Raw genomic sequence first — 21273 nt, 5'->3', positions numbered from 1 at the left:
CATGGACATTTTTGGCTTGAGAGTCTAATAGTGTGGTTGTCCATTCTTCTCCATAGCTGCATGCCAGCATGTGTTCAGTGACTTAATGGCGCTGCTACTTTGGGGCAGCTAAACAGAGCAGCAGACTGCAGCTGCTTCTGAAGATATAAATATTTTTACAGTTGGGGGGCTCAAGCAGCCCCACAGGATCAAGGACACCTGGGTTCTTTTCCTGGCTCTTCTACAGACCTGCTGTATTGTTTCACTCCTTTCAGAAGCTCTAAATGAAGACCTTTTCCTGCCATATCTGTAATCTCAGGCGTGAGATTTCGATTTGAAAATCTGGACCACAATGAGGGGTTTGGGGAGTTGGGGTAGGACTGTGAATGCAGGGCATTCACCTGATAACAAAATCCCACCAAAGCCATTCCACTGGTGAACACCATGAATGGTTCACAGGCCAACCTCACTTGCACCATTTACCAGTTAGCCATCTGCTCCCGTCAGATATTATTTTATGGCTTTCCTTTGTTTTTCACCGAGGCCTAAACAGGAATGAAATTGTGAGTCTTGTCGCTAGCCCTTTTAAATAAATAGCTCTGCCATCGCTCTAATAAGTTTGACAAGTTGGTCCCAGGCCCTGGACAGGAAGCTAATAAACTTTAAGTTGCTTTTCTATTGTTTTCCTAAAACAATTTGACTTCCTTTCTGATAGCCTCAAATTCCTTCATTAAAAATAGAGTAGCTGGGAGCCAGAGGAAGAGCTGAACGTGAGCCAAGTTGTGCTTACAATGCAGCCTGCGTAAGATCACATTTTTATCCTGATCCACGAAGACTCTTTAAAAGAATAGCAGGCAGACAGCTGCCAGTGCATGTCAGGAACAGCTCAGAAGCCAGTCTCCCCCAGCATTGGTCCTTCAGGCTTGAGGGAATCTCCAGCCAGTGAGCCAGTGTCAGACCACAGCAGGAGGCTGAGTCCCAGGGAGCTGACCGGGGTTTGTTTCCCCTATCCAAAGTGTCCTACCTCAGACACGGATCTCTTCTGGGAGCCGAACAGTGAGAGAGAGGTGGGCTCCAGCAAGACCAAGGGGCTGTGCTAAAGCTAACCCTTTGGTCAGCTTCACCTGCTCCTACCTCTGGCTCTGCAAAAAGAGGTAAAGGTCTATTCTTTCTTCTCTTTTCAATTTGTGAAATATCTGTATGTATATATGCATACACACGTATTTGTGTGAAGCAGTAATTCATCTAGCTGAAAATCTACAGGACAAGGTGAATGTCTGGTGGCTAAGTAGATGAGGATTCCTTGCTTAAAAATGACTTACTAATCATTTGGACAAATCCTTCGGCTCTCCATGGTTTGGTTCCTCCACCTGTAAATCAAGGAGAGTGTTTATGAGAGGTGTAATTACATTATTATTTGCAAAGCACTTCTCAGCTACTCAGAGATGTTTTAGGAGTTGGGAGGTGGAAGCAGTAGCTGTTAGAGTACCGTATTTCCAGTAACATAAAGTTGACAAGTAAGCTTTAGTGGTCATTTTAGATGGTCATTTCTCCTCAGTAAGATGAAAGTCTCTTACAGATTTTCTTGCTGAAAACTTTATTGGCGTATGAGATTGACACAGTGATATTTCACACCTTGTTGTTTCTTTTTTCTTCTTTTCTCATTCTTTGCTGGTTTGGTACTCTGGTCTGTGTGGTGTTTTCACACTGATGGGCAGCTGAACTCCACCACACTGCTCTCTCTCTCTCTCTATCCTTGAAGAGGGGAAGAAAACACAATGAAAAAGTGCTTAAGGGTTGAGATAAGGACAGGGATATTGCTTTCCAATTACTGTTATGGGCAAAATCTTTTCAGCATAGGAAGATAAATATAATTTATTGCCTATCACTAACAGACCCAAGGAATGAGAAACTGAAAGCTAACTAAAAACACCTTCCCCCCATTCACTCTCTTTCACCTCCTCACACCCGAGTGGCGCAGGGGAACAGGGAATGGGGGCTGTGGTCAGTCCCTGACGCTTCATCTCCACCACTCTTTCATGGTCCCTCTCTGCCCCTGCTCCCTGTGGGGTCCCTCCCATAGGATGCCATCCTTCCCGAACTGAGCCTGCGGGGGCTGCCCACAGGCAGCAGCTCTTCAGGAACTGCTCCCACACGGCTCCATACCATGGGGTCCATCCCCCAGGAACAAACTGCTCCAGCACGTGTCCCCCATGGGTGGGCGGCAGCTCCCCCCAGACCCCCTGCTCCTGCATGGGCTCCTCTCCACGGGCTGCAGCTCCGGCCCGGGGCCTGCTCCACCAGGGGCTCTCCATGGGCCACAGCCTCCTCCAGGCCACATCCACCTGCTCCACCGGGGGCTCCTACACCCCTGGGGGGGCTGCAGCGTGGAGATCTGCTCCATGTGGGACCCATGGGCTGCAGGGGGACAGCCTGCTCCACAAGGAGCCTCTCCACAGGCCACAGGGGAACTGCTGCTGCCTGCCTGGAGCACCTCCTGCCCTCCTGCTGCACCGACCTTGGGGGCTGCAGGGCTGCTTCTCTCATTTCATCACTCCTCTCTCCCAGCTGCTGCATCTCAGCAGTGTTTCCCTTCCTTAAATCCACTCTCCTTGAGGCCCAACCAGTGTCGCTCACTGGCTCAGCGCTGGCCAGCAGTGGGTCCCTTTTGGAGCTGGCTGGAGCTGGCTCTGATCTCACATGGGGCAGCTGCTGGGCTCTGCTCACAGAGGCCACCCCTGCAGCCCCACGCTACTAAAGCCTTGCCATGTAAACCAAATACAGGCTGGAAAGAAACTGAGGCCAAAATGTCCAATAAATAACATAAATAATGGAATCAATTGGGGTTATATATATTTATTTTTTAACTGAAGAAGGAATTGTGACTATAAAACTATTCCCCCTCATTCAGGGACCTATCATCACATGCTACTCCTGTTCCCTTGGGCCCAGTCTGTCCTTGGGAATCTGCTTCCTGCTGGAGGATGCCTTCAAGCTGTCTCCAGAGGTTTAATCTACAGCAGAGAACCTCTATCTCCCTCCTTCTCTTTCAATCATATCCATGCCAGGGGATTTTGGATAAAACGTTTCATGAGGAAAGTCCACTGTATCAGCAGGAAAGCACAAGCTATTTACCCTTCAGACAATCCCTTGAAGTTCTCAGATCTCAGGAGAACATTTACTGACATTTGAAACACCCTTACAGCAAAGCCAGATGCTGCAAGAACATCTGCTTTATGTGAAGAAGCTCATTCATATGTGAGCTCTCATCTATACTACTGCATGTTTGCAGACCTTCTCCATGCATTGTGTTGGCTTGCCCTTTTTTATTTGTTTAACTCCCTGACACAGAAGAAATACTCCATTAAATAACCACAGGATCAATGCTGAAAAACTCATCACACTGAAACTCTCTTCAGGATTTACCTGGCTTCTGTGTGAAAGGGAGCAGCTCTGATACGGCAATAAGGGAAGTACAGGAAATAGAATGAAAAAGGGACCTCTTGGCTTATCAGGTTCAATCCTTTTGAATAACAGGCGAGTACAAAACAAATGGCCTTTTCTAAACTTACTAAGCTCTACCCTAAATCTCATTAGGTTTCCACCCTCACTTCTGTTACTAGAATGCTGTTCCAGCACCTCCTTCCCTGCTCTGTTGCTTAGAAACCTTCTGGTTTCCAACCTAAATTCATTCATGGCCAATTTATATCTATTTATTCTTATGCCACATTGTCCTTTAGCTTATGTAGCTCTTCTCTCTCCCTAGCACTTACTTGCCCAACCCCCAGTTCCAAAAAGTATTTATAGGCAGCAAATCTCTCTTCTCTTAACCTTTGCTCTGCCAGACTAAGTAACTAAGCTCCCTTATAGTACTCGCCCTGCGGGCACATCACACGATGTTTTAATTACTCCGAGTAGCTGCAGTATCACGAAGTTCAGTGCGAAATAATTAGTGCAGAAAAGGTCGTACTGGTACCTCATCTATTTTCAAATCAGTTCAGATATCTGTTTGCAGTCACTTCTGTGACTGATAAGTAAACACACTCTTGGCCGGGAGACACTTTCCATTCCTCTAATCACCGGGTTGACTTTCTTTGCACCTGTTCCAGGCTGAATGTCTTGAACATGGGTGAGCAGCGCTGCACACAGTATTCCTTGGGGGGGCTCGCATCCTCTTGGAAGACATTAATCTTACTCACTACAACTGGAAATACTGCTCTGGCCTGGAAGCTCACCTGCCATTTTCACCTCATCACATCATTGGAAGCCTTCGCACAGGACTTTCCCCTTCTCTGTCATGCCAACTAGGAACTTCCAAGTGCTTGGAGAGATTCCTACTGCCTGACTTCGCACTTTCCCATTTAACCTCACCTTGATCACTCCAGTTGTGGAGAGCCTTCAGTTCTCCTGGTGCTGGAATCACCCCTGTCCTGATAATAGGCTCTGTTCCATCAGCAGATTTCATTAGCATTTCTACTTTCAGTGTCAAGGTAATTAATGCAAATATTAAGAAAGATCAGTCCTAAGTGCAATCTTTGAGCAGCCTCATGGATAATTTTATTTCAACCTATTAGGGAACTTGTGTCTCAATTCCATCAGTCTCTCACCCACTTGATGATTTTTCTAATAATCCCTGTCTTATTCAGCCAAGTTTTTTAAAATAATTAGCTTCTTCTGGGATCTTATGCCTCACTGAGGTCTAGGTAGATATGGTCTGCTATGTTTCATTTACCTAGAAGGTCGGGAGTCTTACCTTTCATCAAAAGATGATGCACGCTGTCCTATTTTCCCCTTACCTCCTTTATTTCTCCTTTCCTTCAAAATCTGTTCTACAGCACCACAAACTGCTGAGATCTGCAAGCTGCACATGGCAAGCTGTCAGCTGTTCTCCTCATTCCCACTGTCTGGGGGAGCATTCTCTTCCACTTGCTCTCCTCACTCAAGTCATAAAAGTTTTGCATAGCAGTCTCTTGAGGAGGGGAGGAAACATCCTTCTTCCCAGCTTACTAGTGGGCAAAGCAGCTATTTCTCTAGCTGTGGAGCTGGAGAAGCTGCCATGACACCTTTGTTTTCCCTAGAAGAGGCTGCAGTATGATAGAGAAGAGGAGGAAGGAGACACTGAGTGGATGGCTGAGGCATCCATGCAACACATCTGTTCACCCGTCTTTTGCCTCCCAGTCTGCCTTCACCCATTTCCCTCCTGTGCATCAAAATTCAAGTAGTTCCTTCAATGCCAAAAAAAAAGAGAGAGCTGAGAACAGTTACCTCATGTACATGATGCTGAAAGCTTCTCCTCATATTCATTCAATAGAACTCCAGCATATTTGCAGGATACAGAGATAAACTCTGTAGGAGAAAGAGTATACCACTCTGGGACAATGCTGGGGTAAGAAACACAAAGGATTGATCATGGAAAGTCAGATCTGATCACTGTGAGTGTAAGACAGGGTGGGGATATTACATTTCAGACAGCTTACTTGCAGGAATTGCCTCTCTGTAGCACATGAAAAACACTTGACAAGCCTTAGCTAGCCTATCCCAAAGCCATCTGTGAGTTAGATCTGTATTACTAACACCTTTTCTTGGACACTTCTATGATGAAGTTCTTGACAATTTCACTGGCATAAAATCAACAGAACTTTAAATAATAATGTTTAGCGGAAAATTCTTCAGAAAGACTAATGAAAACATTGATATTCTCCTTCCTGTGGAATTTCATCACAGGCATAAAACTGCAAGGCAGGGGAGAGAAAAACAACTCCAGAAACATTCCCATTTTCTTTGAAGACAAAGGAAGCCTTTCAATAAAGTTAGAAATGAAGTGGCAAATGATTATGGGTTTCCCCATCCTAGGAGTTTTCTGAGCTGCTATGGGAATGTACTGCATGTCCTGTACTAATCACCAGTGAGGATTCAGTGGGTGGGAGATTAGCCCTCCTGAAAAGGAGCTGCACTCTTAACTTCAGCGTGAAAGTGTCCACATGGGACATGACTCCAGAGCAACCTCTGCACAGCACTGTGTATCTTCTAAATAAAGGGGATACTAAATTAGTAGAACAATGATTAGATTAGAAGAGTTGCCAGCCCTGTGTTTTAGTCTCTGGACTACTTTTGCTTCATGATCTACACTAGCTGCTGCACAGAGACTGTACAGTTATGTTCTGGATGAGAGATAACTAGCCCAGGAAGGATTGCTGGAGGGACACCAGCCAAAGCTTGTATGCAGCAAGCCAGTTCTCAGGGAACCACAGCTTTTTAAGCAAATCTCACTCTACTGGCACTGGTTCTTTCAGACCAGCCTTTATCAAAGCCGGAAGGCCTTTCTGATTCACCCTCATCTCTTGGCCCAATGTGCAAGAATGAGAGTCTCAATGTGACACATACATAAAATATAAGACCTTCACGCAACATTTTTAAGAAGGGCCCAAATGTTCATGCATCAGACTGTGTGAGTGTGTGTGCATGCATGGGAGGGGGACAGGTTGTCAAAACGCACCTTGCCTGGCAGGCAGGTTATTCTCTGTTTATCCATAAGGGCGCCTGGGACACCGTCCTGGGAAGCATCAAGTGCCCCCTGGGACTAGGCTACAGCTATGTTGGGGCCCTGGTCCAAGCCAGCAGAGCAAGTCCTGCCTTACTTGGAGAGGTGCAGGACCCTGCTCCACATGGATTCTGCTTTGCCTAATACTGAATGAGTCAGAAAAATATCCTTCATCGATGTCTTGTGTGGAATAACCTTCCCAGAGTCTGGCTGGGGTAGCTGTGGTGCGACCCCGTCTCTTTTCAATTAAGGAAGAGTTACTTTTACCGTGGCGTGTTATCTGGGGGAGGAGGTGCAAGGAACAGCAGCAGCGGCAGCAGCAACTGGAAGGGACAGGGAGAAGGCAGCAGTGAGTGCATCCTGTCAGTATGGGGAGGGTGGCACAGAGAGAGACTGAGCATGGAGAGGGAGGAATAAGACCCGTGATCCTTAAAGGAAAAACAACAGGAAACTAGGCTTGAAAATAGAAAGATTAAGCTGGAGGGGGTGGGAGAGACAAGAAAAGTAGGTGAAGAAAGAAGAGGGGGAAAGGCAGAGTGGCAGTGGGGAAGACAGAAAGTGACACAGAAAGGGGGTGGAGAAAAAAAGAGGGGAAGAGAGAGAGAACCATACTAAAGGAATAAAACCAAGCAACTGAGAAGAACGAAGAGTCCAACTCAATTACAGAAAGGAGAGAGAGAAGAAAAGACTCTGGAAATCAGGTAAGTAACCATGAGAGGGAAATAACAGAACTGCAGGAGCATCAACAGGGAGATCAAGCTGTTAGACTCAAGGGTAAAACAGCATGAGGGGAGAGATGGACTTGGTGAGGCAGGAAAAGAAGGACAGCCAAAAACAACTTAAGAATTCTACTTTTTCTTTCAATTTTTATCCAAAGCATTCCCACTAGTAACAAGGTGGGTTTGGGGCATTTTAAAAATTACACCATTTTCACCATGGGTGGCTACACAGAACTGACAGGGGAACCTCCCTGCAATAAACATGGATACCAATAGATTGCAATGTACCGGATGGCAGAATAGAAGCCACACGTATCCTCAGACATTATAATGTGCAAATTGTAGTTTCTGCTGGATCCCATTTCTGCATGCTGTCAGGCTGCCCTAGGGAGGGTGGCGAAGGGAACTCTTACCTGTGAGAAGCTGCCAAGGTATAAGTGCTTTATCAAGCGTCTGTGTAAACTGCCTATATTCCAAAGCACGCAGAATAGTTTCAAAGTATCTCCATTTCTTTTCCTTGGGAGTATTGTATCCTGGCCAGTTTGTGATGTGGACCCTGGGAACGTAACTCAAATGTGGAGAAGTGCCTTGCTCGTGTGCCCCAATCATATGTGCAGCACGCACCGCGGGTGGAATGCCTTTATTCTCCATCCCGGCACTGCTCAGAGCAGCCTCAGCAAAGAGGCACACGGATCTAGAGGGACAAAAACCCACTCCCGCTTGCAGCTTCTTCTTGTTTGCCTTCCTATTTTTTTCCCCTATTTGCATTTGGAATAATTACTCGATTACATTTCCATAATTTAATATCTCCAGCATTGCAACCGCATGTTTTAAAGAGTAGCCCAGCTTGAAAATACAGTGTCCAGTTGTCTGGTAATTGCTACCTCTGATCCAGCGTAGTTTATTTGATAACCCCTTTGATTTCCCAAAGGGTCATTTTAGTGGTCATTTGCAGTGTCTAATGAGCTTTGTGGCATTCTGATTTTAACAGCTAAGATAAACTGAGGCAGTATCTCTGTCCCTCTGTCCCTGAAGTACTGTAAAAACCACCAGAGGATTATGTAAGTAGCATTTCTGGATAAACCTCAGGCACAAAAAGTAACAGGCTAAATGAGCCTTAATTGCTGAAGTCTTCCTTCATGCTAAAACCTTGATGAGGAGGCACATGTGAAAGTTTTCCCCTACTGCTGTCTATGTGAACCTCTCCTTAAGGCTAAAAAACTTGATGCATGTAATATATGTTTGCATGTGTGTGTGCAGATAGGAGTGGGTTAAAATGTTACTCAAAATTCTCACACCGGTGCTGTATTTGTACCAGACGCCAAACAACTCTGCGTCTGTTGGTCTTTTCAAAATGTACTCTGTTGAGAAAGCAGAATGTTCCTGACTTTCTTCCCCCTTTCCTTGAGAGCAGAACACTAGTTTAGGAGAATTCCTGAGGGTTCGGGATTTAAAATACTCATCAGACTCTGGTTGCTTGGGAACTATGTTAAGTATTCCTGCTACTATAAGTATTTGGCTTTTTTTTTTTTTTTTTTTTTTTTTTTTTTTTTTTTTTTTTCACTCAACACTCTATATTATCACACTATTTCAGTATTTTGGACTTTCACATGAAAAATTTAAACCTTGTCAGGAAATATAGATCTTCCTACCCTAGCCTCTCTTCTCTTTTTGACCTTCAGAGAGATTTCACACATTCTGCACGTTTGTCCTTGTTTTCTGACTTATCTCAAAGCATTGAAAATAGACAAGAAGGAATGAGTAACTCAGCACTATACCATGTCATTAGGGAGCATATTTCAGAGACTGCTCCACACCTCGGGTGCTGTTGTATGAAGCACGTGAACAGAGGCTTAAAATTAGAAATAGTTCCCAGGAGGCACAAGAGAAACTTCAATCTTTGTGCTAGGAATTCTTAAAGAGGAAAAGAAATCAATTTTATGCTTATTGATAAACAACGCATAGATTTCTATAAGCAATGCTCTAATATGCCAGCTTTTTCATGAAATAAAGAAATATTCATGTCATACAGTAAGTAATGAGCTGAGATTCATGCCTGTAAGTATCTCTAGTGTATCATTAAAGTGGGGTCAGTGGTTTTTAATGTAAGAACTAAGGGTGTTACACTTACATTTCTGTCTTTCTTCGTTATCTTTGTCATAATGGACATGCCTTGAGAATGGCTCAGAATTTCCATATGAAGCTCTTCTCCCTTAGATGTGGGAAAGCTGGCAGATGCCTCTGTAAGGGCACGGTGGCTCACGAAGCTGAGCAGTCCAGCCAGGGTAACTGTTCCAGAGCTCCAGGGTCTTACACTGCATTTGGATGCCTGGTGGGAAAGGGAGAGAATAGCAGCATGGGAGAAAAGCTGTCTCCAATTTAAAATCACACAAAGCTGTCCAAAAGGACAGGTTTTTGTTCTTGCTACTTACTCCAATTTCCTATGCAGAGATGGGGCAAATCACTTAAACCATGTTTGTTCACAAATGGCCCCTCGGTGGTGCCTCTTGTCTTCTGGATGCCTGCCTCTTAGATGTGGTCTAACTGGTGGAAGTGATAAATGCTCCTGCTCCAGCGCTAACCGAGGAGAGCCCTGCTTCAAACATATGTTACATAGTGCTAAGCACACCGAAGAAAACAGATTAGCAACATCTCCACACAGCTTCCAAAAGTAACGAACATTTTTAATCTTAATCTCCCTCTGCCTTAGTTCCCCAGCTGCAAAATTCATGTAATACCATCTCCTCACCTCCACATGGTAATGAAAATAAGTAAATTAATAATTGTGAAGCGATCAGATACCGTTGTGATGAAAGCCATAGGAAAACCCATGAGGAAACTAATAATTCTGTCTTTAGAACAGGACTTGAATAATGTACAGTAAATGAGGCACAGGCCACCCACTGAACAATAAGGAGAAAACAAAACATTGAATAGCTGCTGCTCAAGAAAGCCCCAGCCAGGCTGGCACGGAATAAGGCAGGCATCCTGTGCAAAGAATGAGGTGACAATGTGAGGATGTGGTTAAAGACTCATAGCTAGGAGGCACAGGCACAAAGAGATTGAATTAAGATTGCTTAGGAAAGTAACTCTAGCATTTGCTAACTCCCTACTGCTCGGTTTTGAAAATTTAATATTAGTTGTTTTTAAAGGGGAGGAGGGCGTATATATGTATATGTATGAATATATGCTGAGTATAAAGAATCATCCACTCACAAGCTATAGCCAAACTTTGCCCTGGATGAGAAATTAAATACTTAGAAGCAAGGTTACAACACTGAGGCTGGGGTGTGCAGAGAATCCTAAGGATCTTCGGACAGAAAGAAGAAATGAGATTTGATGAGGTATAAGTAGGTGGGAAGTAGACAGTTGCTTAAAATTTCCCCTTTCTAAAGCTGAAAGCGTTAGCAACCTGGGTACTGTAGACAGTTAAGTGGTCAAAACAGCCCAAAAGCTGACCCTCCAGAGAAGGGTCAGTGTGGAGCTTGACTGTGGGAGAGCAACAAAGAAGGGATAGGCAGAGAGACATTGAGGGAGAAGGGGGAATAGAGGATAGGGTAAATCTGAATTAGAGCCCTTTCCTTCTCCTGTTACCTCTCCAGTCTGTTTTATCTTGATGCTGTTCTGAGTTGCATCTCATGCAGCCTGTGAAACAGCCTAAAATCACAAGTAGGTATTTTACTGCTGTATCAGGCCCAATGCGATGCCCACTATCACCTCTGTGTCTCCTTATACCAGCCTCCCCCACTGTCTAAGCAGTGCTTAAAAACAATTTCTGTCAGCAGAGTTCAGGAACTGCTTCACTATGGCAGTCAATTTATCGACATGTTTCTATCTTCTGGAGCTCCCTCTGCCCTGCTTGGCTGTCCTCTCTCCTGTACACAGCACTGCCCAGTTTAGCACCAGCTGCAGATGCACCTAGGTTAGCTTCTCGCCACAGAGGTAAGTATACTGTCAAGAGCACCAAGCTCAGTCATCCTGAACCGGATGCTCTTCAACCTGTTAGTTGAGGAATAGGCTGGATAATATCCATTAGCCTGTTTGTAGCATTTACATCAGAGAGAGAATTGATTTATTTTTCGAGCAAAAAGCATATGTGAGCCTTTGTTTAGCTTATCCTAAGACTAGGGTTTTATTGCATTTGTTTGGCTAAGGGCTGATGTTTGCAATGCACAGAGAGAATCCCAAGAGAATTAGAGGGTGCTCCCTGCATGCTAACTATAAGCCTGGATACCAATACCACGTAACTATTTGAAGCAGGCTTTTCAAACACAGAGGGACAAAATCATTCCTCAGCTTGACTCAGATGTGTTCGAGGTCTTCTCTCTTCTTGGTCTCCTGTATCCACATCAGACAGAGCTTGGCCCTAATGTCTGGATATATAAGAACATAAGAACGCAATTTGACCCTAGCCAAGGGAAAAAATAATAAAAATAAAAAAAAAATAGATGTCCTGTATAGACAAGCAATAACAGTTCAGCACGATGGAAGTCTGCAGCTTCCAGCATCACTTCAGATGAAAATATTCTCCGTAATGCTGTCATCTGTGTGTGTAACACATCCCTGATGTACACACTTGGAGGTGTTGAGTGAGCTCCCTCTGTCTGTGTCTCTGTGTGCGTCAGGGTGTGTGTGTGTTCAGGAGGTGACAGGTCATTCAGCTCCCTTATCTTCTCACCCACTCTCATTTTTTTGTGAACTCTGAGATTTTCCACAGTTGGAGAGGGGGAAAGCACACCTCATCAAGGAATAACAAGCTGTCTGCAACTACAAGCAGGGCCAGTGGTCTGGATACCAGCATGACCCTTCCAGAAATTGCAGTGAACTCAGGAGGAGCAGGGAGATGAGAAACATTGGACGGCTGTCCTCTGGGACAGGAGCTGTTAACACAGAGCTCTGCCATGAGATTTGAGCACAGAAGTCAAAGTCAATCTCCTTGCAGCTTACAGGACTTTGAACTCAAGGAACTAGCAGAAAGGAATATGAACCTATTTAGTGCAGATCCATGCACAGACCAGAGCTACAAACTTGGCTAAAGAACTGGCCTCTTTCAGGCAGAAACTTATCATAAGCACGTGTGTGTGCATATGAAGCTGGGAGAATGGTGTTTGGATGGCAATGCCTGATGTGTCACTGCTCATCCATTGTACATACACATGAAAGAGCCAATGCCAGCTAATAATGAATAAAAAGATACATCCTGAGGTGGGCTTTAGCATTGATTTATGTCCCAAAGCTCTGAAAAGCCAGCCTGAAAATGTCAGCAGCTGTATTAAGTGGGATGCTGAGAGAGTGGATTACTGCTGCTGGGGGGCTGGAGACCCCCAGGTGAGAGCATTCCCTACCCTCCAGTGCAGAGCTGGAAGTGTCTGCAGGTGTGAACGGCCAGCTTTGCAAGGCTGGGACCACTCAGCTCAGGCCACAGCCTGCCAGTTGTTACTGCAGGGGAAAAGATCTTCGCTTGAATGCCTCAGCAGTAGCTATGTGTTGTGTTGCCTGGGCCTGGAAGGAGGTGACACAGCCAGAGGAAGGCAGGCCACAAGCAACTCCTAGGCATTGACCTTGCCACAGCTGACCTGGATGCTCCCCTGAACAGGGCTGACACTTCCCAGAGCATAGAGGAGACGGCTGTGGCTTGAAATGGGGGACTTGCTGCATGGCCTTGGGCAAAAATAGAGTGACTTTGCATTCATTACTCTCTCCCTTCCCTGGGAACCTCACTTCCCTTGCACAAACGCACCCTGCTGAGAGAGTCTCTCTGAGCCTGCCTGGGACCTGCCAAGGGAAAGAGGTGAGCTGAGAGAGGGAGAGCAGAAACAGTATTATAATCAGGCTCTCCACTTTATTTTAGAAACATCCTGCAGAGATGTCGACCTCCTGTCACCTTCCTTGTGGGAAAAGTTAGTGTGAAGTGTGGAGCTGGGCTATTTATATCACTGCTGATAGTCTTGCCTGTCTGCTAAAGAGGGGAAAACCAGTGAATTCCTAGCAACTCCTGGGGAAACAGCCTCTCATCGAGAAGAAAACCCTGCAGGAACAACCTTCCTGCCTCTTTGGTGTGAGTTTCTTAGCAGTTCCCCGCAGCTGTAGCGAGTCTGCCCAGGCCAACACCACACAGCAGAGCAAGAAGCAGGGATGCAGCGTGCCTGCCTGTCATTCAGAGCACGTGGCATCATAAACAGGAAGGGCAAAGCTGCTCCGAGAGCTCCCAACACGTCCCCTCCCACAGAAAAAGGTAGCACAAGAACGGGATGGTGGAAAGCAGCACTCTGTTGGCGAGGCAGCCTGGTGCACTAGCAGGTGCCATCCCTGCTGGGGTATTTTTATCTCGGCATTTGGCAGTCACAAGGCCCTGAGCTGGGTGGGAGCCACGCTTGGGCTGCGGTTTTGCTACTTGTTTTTTCCCAGCTTTAACTGCGTTCCAGGTGATGATGAAGCCAGGGCAGCCACGGCGCTGGGTTCGTGCTGGGCTGCACTGGGCTTTGTCACATACACGTTCCCTCTTGCCAAGACCTCGTGACTGCACACAGCCCCTCTGCCGCTCCAGCAGAAAGCTGCCAGCCAAGAGCAGGGCAGCGTGGTGGCACGGACCGAGACTCTGCATGAATATGCACGAAGGCTGTCAAGACAGCCTGCTATCAGGTGCCGAGACCTCGGGAAGATACCCAGAGGTATTTTTCGCTGAGTCACACTGGAGAGAGATGAGATTTGTCCAATTAAGTGCAAAGCAGGAGTATAAAAGGCCACAGATGCTCACATGCTGAGAGGCCAAAGTGTGTGGGGATAACAGTCTGGGAATGAGGAAGGGGAACTATATGGAAAATTCCCAAGAATAGTAAAGCCCTGGGGAGACAGGCTGTGTCAGAGACAGTCCTGCATAGCCAGGAAAAGCTGTCAGGAGGTGACAAAAATTCTTCTTTGCTCGCTGGCAGCACAGAACTAGATGCTTTCTTCTGTTGTTCTCGGAGGTCCTTGGGCTGGCATGGCAAGAATAGCTCTCTGATAACTAAAACCAGCTAAGCCAAAAATGCTGCACTAGGAAGGACCCCCCCCCTTCTCTTGGTATCCAGCACCCATGTCCTCCTACCCCCTCGCAGCAGCCACAGGCTCTCTGGGGCTGCAGCAGGCACAGCAGGAGGTGTAGGGCTCCTTGGGCAGCCCCTCCATCAGACAGCCTGCACAGGGAGCAGCCAGCAGGGAGGGACAGAAGGAGTGGCCCTACTGTCTAGTCCAAGCCTCGTGGCTGCCAACCTTGGATCATTCAGATCTACCTCCTTTGGGAAAGTGCTGTGGGACTGTTACTCTCACATCTGGTTCCTTTTTTTTTTTTCCTGGACTCCTCTTGCACTTACACTTGCCTACTTCATTTCTGTACACATTGATCTTAAGTTTGCAAATATCTAGGTGTAGTAGCCTTCACCAGGGGATAGAGGACCATAATAAAACCTCAATCTACCTGCACATGGTAGAACTGATGCAAAGAGGTGCTCAGATTGTGAGTGCACATACACATAGCAGGAAAGAAAACTCAGCCTTGGCACAGCCAGGGAGAACTGTTTTAATTTTTACTCTAACACGCAAGGTGAATTAAGAAAAGGCGGCTGTCAGCTAGCAACAGCAGGAGCCATAGGGGCACCTGCAAGCAACGCACACTCACCTGGACAAATGAGGACACCCACAGCCCTTCATGCTGTCAGGGAAGTGATATTCCACGTGGTACAGTTGTGCTACACCCTAGCGACCTTGGACACACCTGTACACTGAACTGTAGGTTGGTGGCAGCTTTGTCACCACTCTGGAAAAAAAAAAAGAAAAATAAAAATCCTGTTTTCAGTGCAGCTTACTGTAAAACCATCACTGAATTAACTGCCTGTATTTAATTCTTGGTGCTCGCAAAACAAAGCCATATGTTAATTCCTCCCAAATGCAGTAACTGCACCAAAGCCATTTCAGCAGACAAACCCTCTGATTTTTCAGTTTTACCAGCGTAAGGATGGAGAGAATCAGAAAGACAATTTTTTGTGTTGCTGCTTCTCTGATTCTCAGCTGGCAGCAGATGAAACAGCTTCTGCATACTCCAGCAGCCACCAGGATCTACATTAGCACGACTGCAGCATGCCTGCCAGGAAAGAGCCAAAGCCCACCCTCGGCTTGCTGGCGTGCCCCTTCTCCCTCCTCACACAGCTTCCAACAGGCAGTGGGGCAGCAAGAGATCACCTCCCCATCTCCTCACCTGGGAAATCCTCACCTGTCCTTGGGGCAGACCTCAGCAGCACTGGGAGCTTAAGAATGAATCCCACTTTCATTCTTGTCCCATTAAGCCACACAGATTGACACTGCACACAGACAAGTAATGGTAAAAAAAAAAAAAAAAAAAAAAAAATCATCATGTGCATTGCTACAATAAATTACATCAGTTACATAACCGGAGGAGGGAGTATTGTTCCCTCAACAACCGTATGGTCTCCAGCCTTTGCTCACAGGAAATGTACACATCGTCGATGCAGTAAATTTTCAGCATTTAACAGCATCTACTCTCCACAGGCATTTTTGCACAGTAAAAACAATTGGCTTTTAAAGAGGAGACGAGGGAAAACAAGGGAGGAGAGTTATCACTTTTGGTGCCTGCAGCTTTGGGATTTACCTTGTCTAGTGCTTTTAGTATTTCATTATGATGATTATTAAGTTTTGCATACATTTATTGAAAAGGCATTTTCAAAAGGAATGACTGTGGGAGAACATTATCTCCAAGGTAATAACGCATACTTCATAGTGCCCAGCCCTTAACCCACGCACAAGATAGTGCCCTGGGAAGGTCAGTATGGCGAGCATAACTGCATCAAATGATCGCCCAAGTACTCCCACAGAGCCCCACAAATTAAGCCCATCATTCTCCCTTTATCCAGAGGGTTAAGTGACTTAGCCAGAAACAGTCTGCCAGAGTTGGAAACAAAACTGAAGCAGGTTCTCCTACATCCTGAGCTTGCAGTCTTACTACCAGCCCATCTAACCTTTCCTCTCAGCAGACCACCTACCAGGAGCTGCTGGTCCTTGGGAGGTATTTCAACGGAGGCTTGTTTCCTTTGCCCATGCCATTTGAGCAGTGAATATTGTCTCAGGGCTTAAGAAAAGAGGTGAGAGCAAGATCCTTGCAAAAAATGTAGATTTTGCAGCAGTTCCCATTTTAAGAGGTATGGCAGAGTGGCAGCAGATTAGGTTTACAGGACTGGCACAGCTCACCAAAGTCTTTACACACCTGAAACATTTTAAACATGTAAATAAAATGCTTGTAAGTGGTGATACTGCAAAACCAAAGCAAAACCTATGTGCAAGGTGCAGGTGGGCAACAGGGACGCTTTCCATGCCTTTCTTTCAGTGGTGACACTGAGCTCAGGCACAAAGCTCAGAGCTGCAAGCACTTCACCTTCCAAGTGTCAGCGCAGATATTACGCAAAGGCAGCACGTGAACGGGCCAAGGCGCTGCCCGGACCAAGCAGTACACCCCAGATCCCAGAGGATCAATCCATTTAAGGGTTCCCCAGAGTGCAGTTTGCAAATGGATGCCTACTGCTTTAACTACACAGTCCTCAGAGGATGCAGTATGCAGACCACAGTGAAAGGACTTCCTGAACCAAGGAAAAACATGGTTCACCCTCAAAATTTTAGCAGCCCATTTAACAGGTTGTAGTTTGATTGTGCTAAATTATTATTATTATTATTAATAATAATAATAATAATGGGTTTGGCAAATGTGAAACAAAGTTTTCAGCAAGCCAAAACTCATTCATTTCAAGTCAAATCAAAACGTTTCCTTTGACACAAGCCAAATTATTCCACTCCATGCATCCCCAGCTGGGCATTTCCTGACCTTCCTTAGAACCCCTCTCTTCTGTCTATTTTCACCCACAGAGGCTGTCTCCAGTTCTGCCTTCAAGCCTCCTGGTGAGCAGAAATGGGAGATTGGAGTTTCTTGGGCGAGTTCCTCGAGGAGGTCCACAAGCACTCCACAGTGGTGGGGAAGGTCTGGCTGACTGTGCTCTTCATCTTCCGGATGCTGGTGCTCGGTACCGCAGCCGAGTCCTCCTGGGGGGATGAGCAGTCTGACTTCATGTGCGACACCCAGCAGCCCGGCTGCGAGAACGTCTGCTACGACAAGGCCTTCCCCATCTCCCACGTCCGTTTTTGGGTCCTCCAGATCATCTTTGTCTCCACCCCGTCCCTGGTGTACATGGGCCATGCGATGCACACGGTGCGTATGGAGGAGAAGAGGAAGATGAAGGAGGCAGAAAGAGAGGCCCAGGAGATGAAGAACAGCGGTGACAATTACTACCAGCAGAAGTGTCCCGCGGCAGAGAAGGCCGAGCTATCTTGCTGGGATGAATCGGGAGGCAAAATTATCCTCAGGGGCAGTCTGCTGAACACCTACGTCTACAGCATTTTGATTCGCACTGCCATGGAAGTGGCCTTCATTGTGGGACAGTACATCTTGTACGGGATCTTCCTGGAGACCCTGTACATCTGCCAGCGGGCACCTTGCCCCCACCCTGTCAACTGCTACGTTTCCCGTCCCACAGAGAAGAACGTCTTCATCGTCTTCATGCTGGCCGTGGCCGTGCTGTCCCTGTTCCTCAGCCTGGCTGAGCTGTACCACTTGGGCTGGAAGAAAGCCAAAGAGAGGTGCTCCCGGGCCTACAAACCCAGCCCCAGCACAGCTCCTGGCAGACTGGAGTCCGCCCCGCAAGTGGAAAGGGCCCAGATGTACACTCCCCCGCCAGATTTTAATCAGTGCTTGGCAAGTCCCAACGGGAAGTTCATCAGCCCCTTCAGCAACAAGATGGCCTCCCAGCAGAACACTGCCAACTTCGCCACCGAGAGGGTCCACGGCCAGGAGGATGCTGCTGGTGAAGGGCCCTTCGTGAAGTCCAGCTACACGGAGAGCCCGGAGGTGGCCAACGAGTGCGCGGCGCCTGCCTTCCCCGAGAGCTACTTCAACGAGAAACGCCGCTTCAGCAAGACCAGCCGCGCCAGCAGCAAGGCGAGGTCGGATGATTTGTCCGTGTGACCCGTTGCCGGGAGGGATGAGGAGAAGGAGTGGTCTCAGCACTTCGTAAAACTTCTGCAAAGTGGGCCGCAGACTCTCGCCACTAACCTCTCTCTCTTTTAATGCCCTCTTGCTCCTTCTCGGTGAACGTCATTGTCACACTGCAGACACTTCTCACAGCTTTCGGCAGGGGCAGCCACTGGATGCCGCACACCTGGAGGCTGAGAAGAAGCACCAATCTCGAGGTGTGAAGCTTTCAGCCATATTCTCACCACGGGACCCGCAGGGACTGGGGACTCGCCATCCCTAGCCACAGACTGGTAGAGCACAGGCTAGCAGGCTCCTGAGGCTGCCTGGCTGCCCCAAACATGAGGCCAGCCATCCACTGCAACACTGCATCCAGCAGGCTGACTGGACCTCGATCCCCTCAGCCCCCTCGCATCTCCTTTGATGTCTGCCCAACACTCGCTACAGCGCCGGGCAATTATACCGAGCTGAAGCTTCTCTCACTGGCAGGGAGCAGAAACACACCAGCGGGCCTTCTGAAAGAAAGACTCTCTCTTCTTTGTTCTCTCTCTTTTTAACCTTCCCTTTCTCTACCTGAGCCCGGATATTTTATACCAGTTTACCTATACGATAAACTCTACTTGAATTTTTTTTTGACACTGTGCATAGAACTGTTCCCATAGATAGATAAGGACAGCCACGGCCCCCCATGCACAGCTGCTTGGTGTCTAACTTTGGATTCCCTTCCTCATTCCTACGGCAGCACAGCAGGCTGGCCCCTGGGATATCGCTCAGACAATCAGTGGACGAAGACTAGGGAATTTTCTCAACATACTTATGTCAGCAATTTTAAGCAAGGCATCCACTAACAGAAATAGAGATTTTCCTCTGAGAACAGACGTCCACCTAGTAAAAAAGGAGGAATCATCATGTGGAAACAAAGTGATTTTTCCCCTTCTTATGCTCATCTTTCAAGCAACCTGAATGCTGCTGAAAGGGTGCTGACAGCTGCCAACTCGGGAGAAAAACATCCTCTGTTTACCTGCAGAAGAGGTACGGCCTGTGTCTTCTCCCTACTACCCTAAAAAAAAAAAAAAAAGACACTTCAGCATCTTTTGCAAGGAGCAAGAGGCCCCTCCAGGTCCCACACATCAGTGAGCTCCTGGCTGCTCTCTCAAACCTGCCAGCCACTGCAAGCCATTATATCTGTCCTCCTGGCAAACCTCTGTTCTGCCATGAGGTCATCTTCTTCACCTCTGGTTCACGTGGTGTAAGGAACCACTGATGGACCACTTCTTTCCTCCACCACAGCCTCCCAAAGCAGCCACTGGCTCCCAGCACTGCACAGTGAGCCTGGTGGGTGAGGTCTGCAGGCAGCTCCCACCCTAGATACATTTTCTCACTGCAGAGCTGACTTTCCCCTTTTAAAGAGGGATGCCAAACAGAGCTAAACTGCTCCTTGTTATTTACCCTGCTGTTGGACTGTGTGAATGAATGGCCTGGGACCAGCTTGTGAGGGGACCGAGCCATTCCCTCTCTTAGCAGCTGCTGAAAAAGTTTGTGAATCCTTGCTCCCATTACACAGATAGCTTTGGTACAGTTCTCTGTACGTATACAAACACACCCACACACTGGGGGGAGAGGGGGGTGAGAACTTGTTTTTGTTTTGTTTGTAAGGTATTTTATAAACACGTATTTTATAATCCTGAAAAGACCTGTGTGCTCGCTCTCCCTAACATGAGATTTTAGTCCGTTGTGCCTAGGTTTCTCCTAATAAAGTTCTAACTCCATCTCTTCGTGTTGGTGTTTTGCCTCTCATGTGGCTGAGAAGGAGCCGCTAGCATTGACCCGGCTGCCCGCCAGCCTCTGCTGCTCAGAGATCACAAAGATTCCCACTGCCCAGAGTGGCAGGGATGAGGGGAGAGCTCAGCCAGGGGCATAAATAATGAACACTGGGAAATGATTGATTGACTGGCTAGCAGAAAACCCCTCCAGCTCCCTCTGCACTACCAAGGAAGAACAGGAAGAGCTGGCCAGGGAGCAGCTGTCTGGCTTTGTTGTGACAGGAAGGCCCCCGGCACACCTTTACACCCAGAGCCTGTGCCTCTCCTTCCCATGCCCAGCCTGAACTTCATCTCTTGCTCCCACTTTCTGGCTTTCACAGGCTCCCTTTTTCTGACCTCGGGTCCCTCTGTCCACCCAGAGGAAGTGCCCTTCCTTCCTCTCGCCTCACGATCTCCCATCCCGTGGGACTCCACACACTGGGAAGCTGGAGACCAGTAATGTACTAGGCCTCAGCAGGGGCATAAAGAACCAAACCGAAATTTCACGAGGACACCAGCACAAAGACCTTTAACTGGTGGAAACAGCAGGGACCCTTTAGGATCAGAGGAACCTTGTTTGGGGGCAGCAGGGGGTGTTCAGCCCAGAAAGGAGGATACCACATAGGCCCCCATTGGCACGCAATGCAGCAAGGAGGCAGGATTAGTCCTCAGTCCTAGCATTAACTGGCATGTGTATAGCCTCCGGTTGTGCCTGTCCCTTAGGGTGCTACCTTGCTGGGAGAGATGTATTTAATAAGCCAGGAACTTATTTAAGCATATTCATGGATTTCCCTTTGGAAAACCTGGCTATTAAGTGATATTGCTGCTTTGTGGGGCCATTTAGGCACTAACACAGGCCTTGTTTAATAAATTATTCTCAGTTTATGCCACGCAGTGGCACAAACTTTAAAAGCCCTGTGCTGCAAGCACTCAGAGGGGTAGCAACTCCTTGCTGGAGAGCAAGGGATGGTTAAAAAAGTCTACACTATTCCAGGCCTCCATGATCCAAACATCGGGTTTTGGTGATCATTGAGACCAGAGGAGGACAACCACACCAGCCCAGCTCTACACACACATCAAAGCAGGTAGTCTCCCTCTGTCACTCCTGCCTTAATGCTTCCCCGGACCTGTCTTCTGGGTATAACAAGTGGCCAATAGTTGATG

General features: G+C 47.2%; 1 protein-coding gene across 2 annotated transcripts; it reads left to right on the top strand.

Moving 5' to 3' along the window:
• Positions 1-1091: 1091 nt before the first annotated feature.
• GJA5 (gap junction protein alpha 5) lies at positions 1092-19370 on the top strand. Of its 2 annotated transcripts, none has more exons than XM_032180860.1 (2): positions 1092-1133; positions 17149-19370. In XM_032180860.1, exon 2 carries the CDS (start codon positions 17192-17194, stop codon positions 18299-18301), a length of 1110 nt encoding a protein of 369 aa, XP_032036751.1. In that variant the 5' UTR covers positions 1092-1133; positions 17149-17191; the 3' UTR covers positions 18302-19370. The 2 variants fall into 2 exon arrangements, with proteins under 2 accessions (XP_032036751.1, XP_032036739.1); XM_032180848.1 differs by lacking the exon at positions 1092-1133 and adding an exon at positions 7085-7221.
• The last annotated feature ends 1903 nt before the right edge of the window (positions 19371-21273 follow it).

This window comes from Aythya fuligula, chromosome 1, assembly GCF_009819795.1.
Source record: "Aythya fuligula isolate bAytFul2 chromosome 1, bAytFul2.pri, whole genome shotgun sequence".
Lineage (NCBI taxonomy): Eukaryota > Metazoa > Chordata > Aves > Anseriformes > Anatidae > Aythya > Aythya fuligula.
Note: the sequence above shows the minus strand (reverse complement) of the source record. Positions and strands in the feature narration are given on the sequence as shown.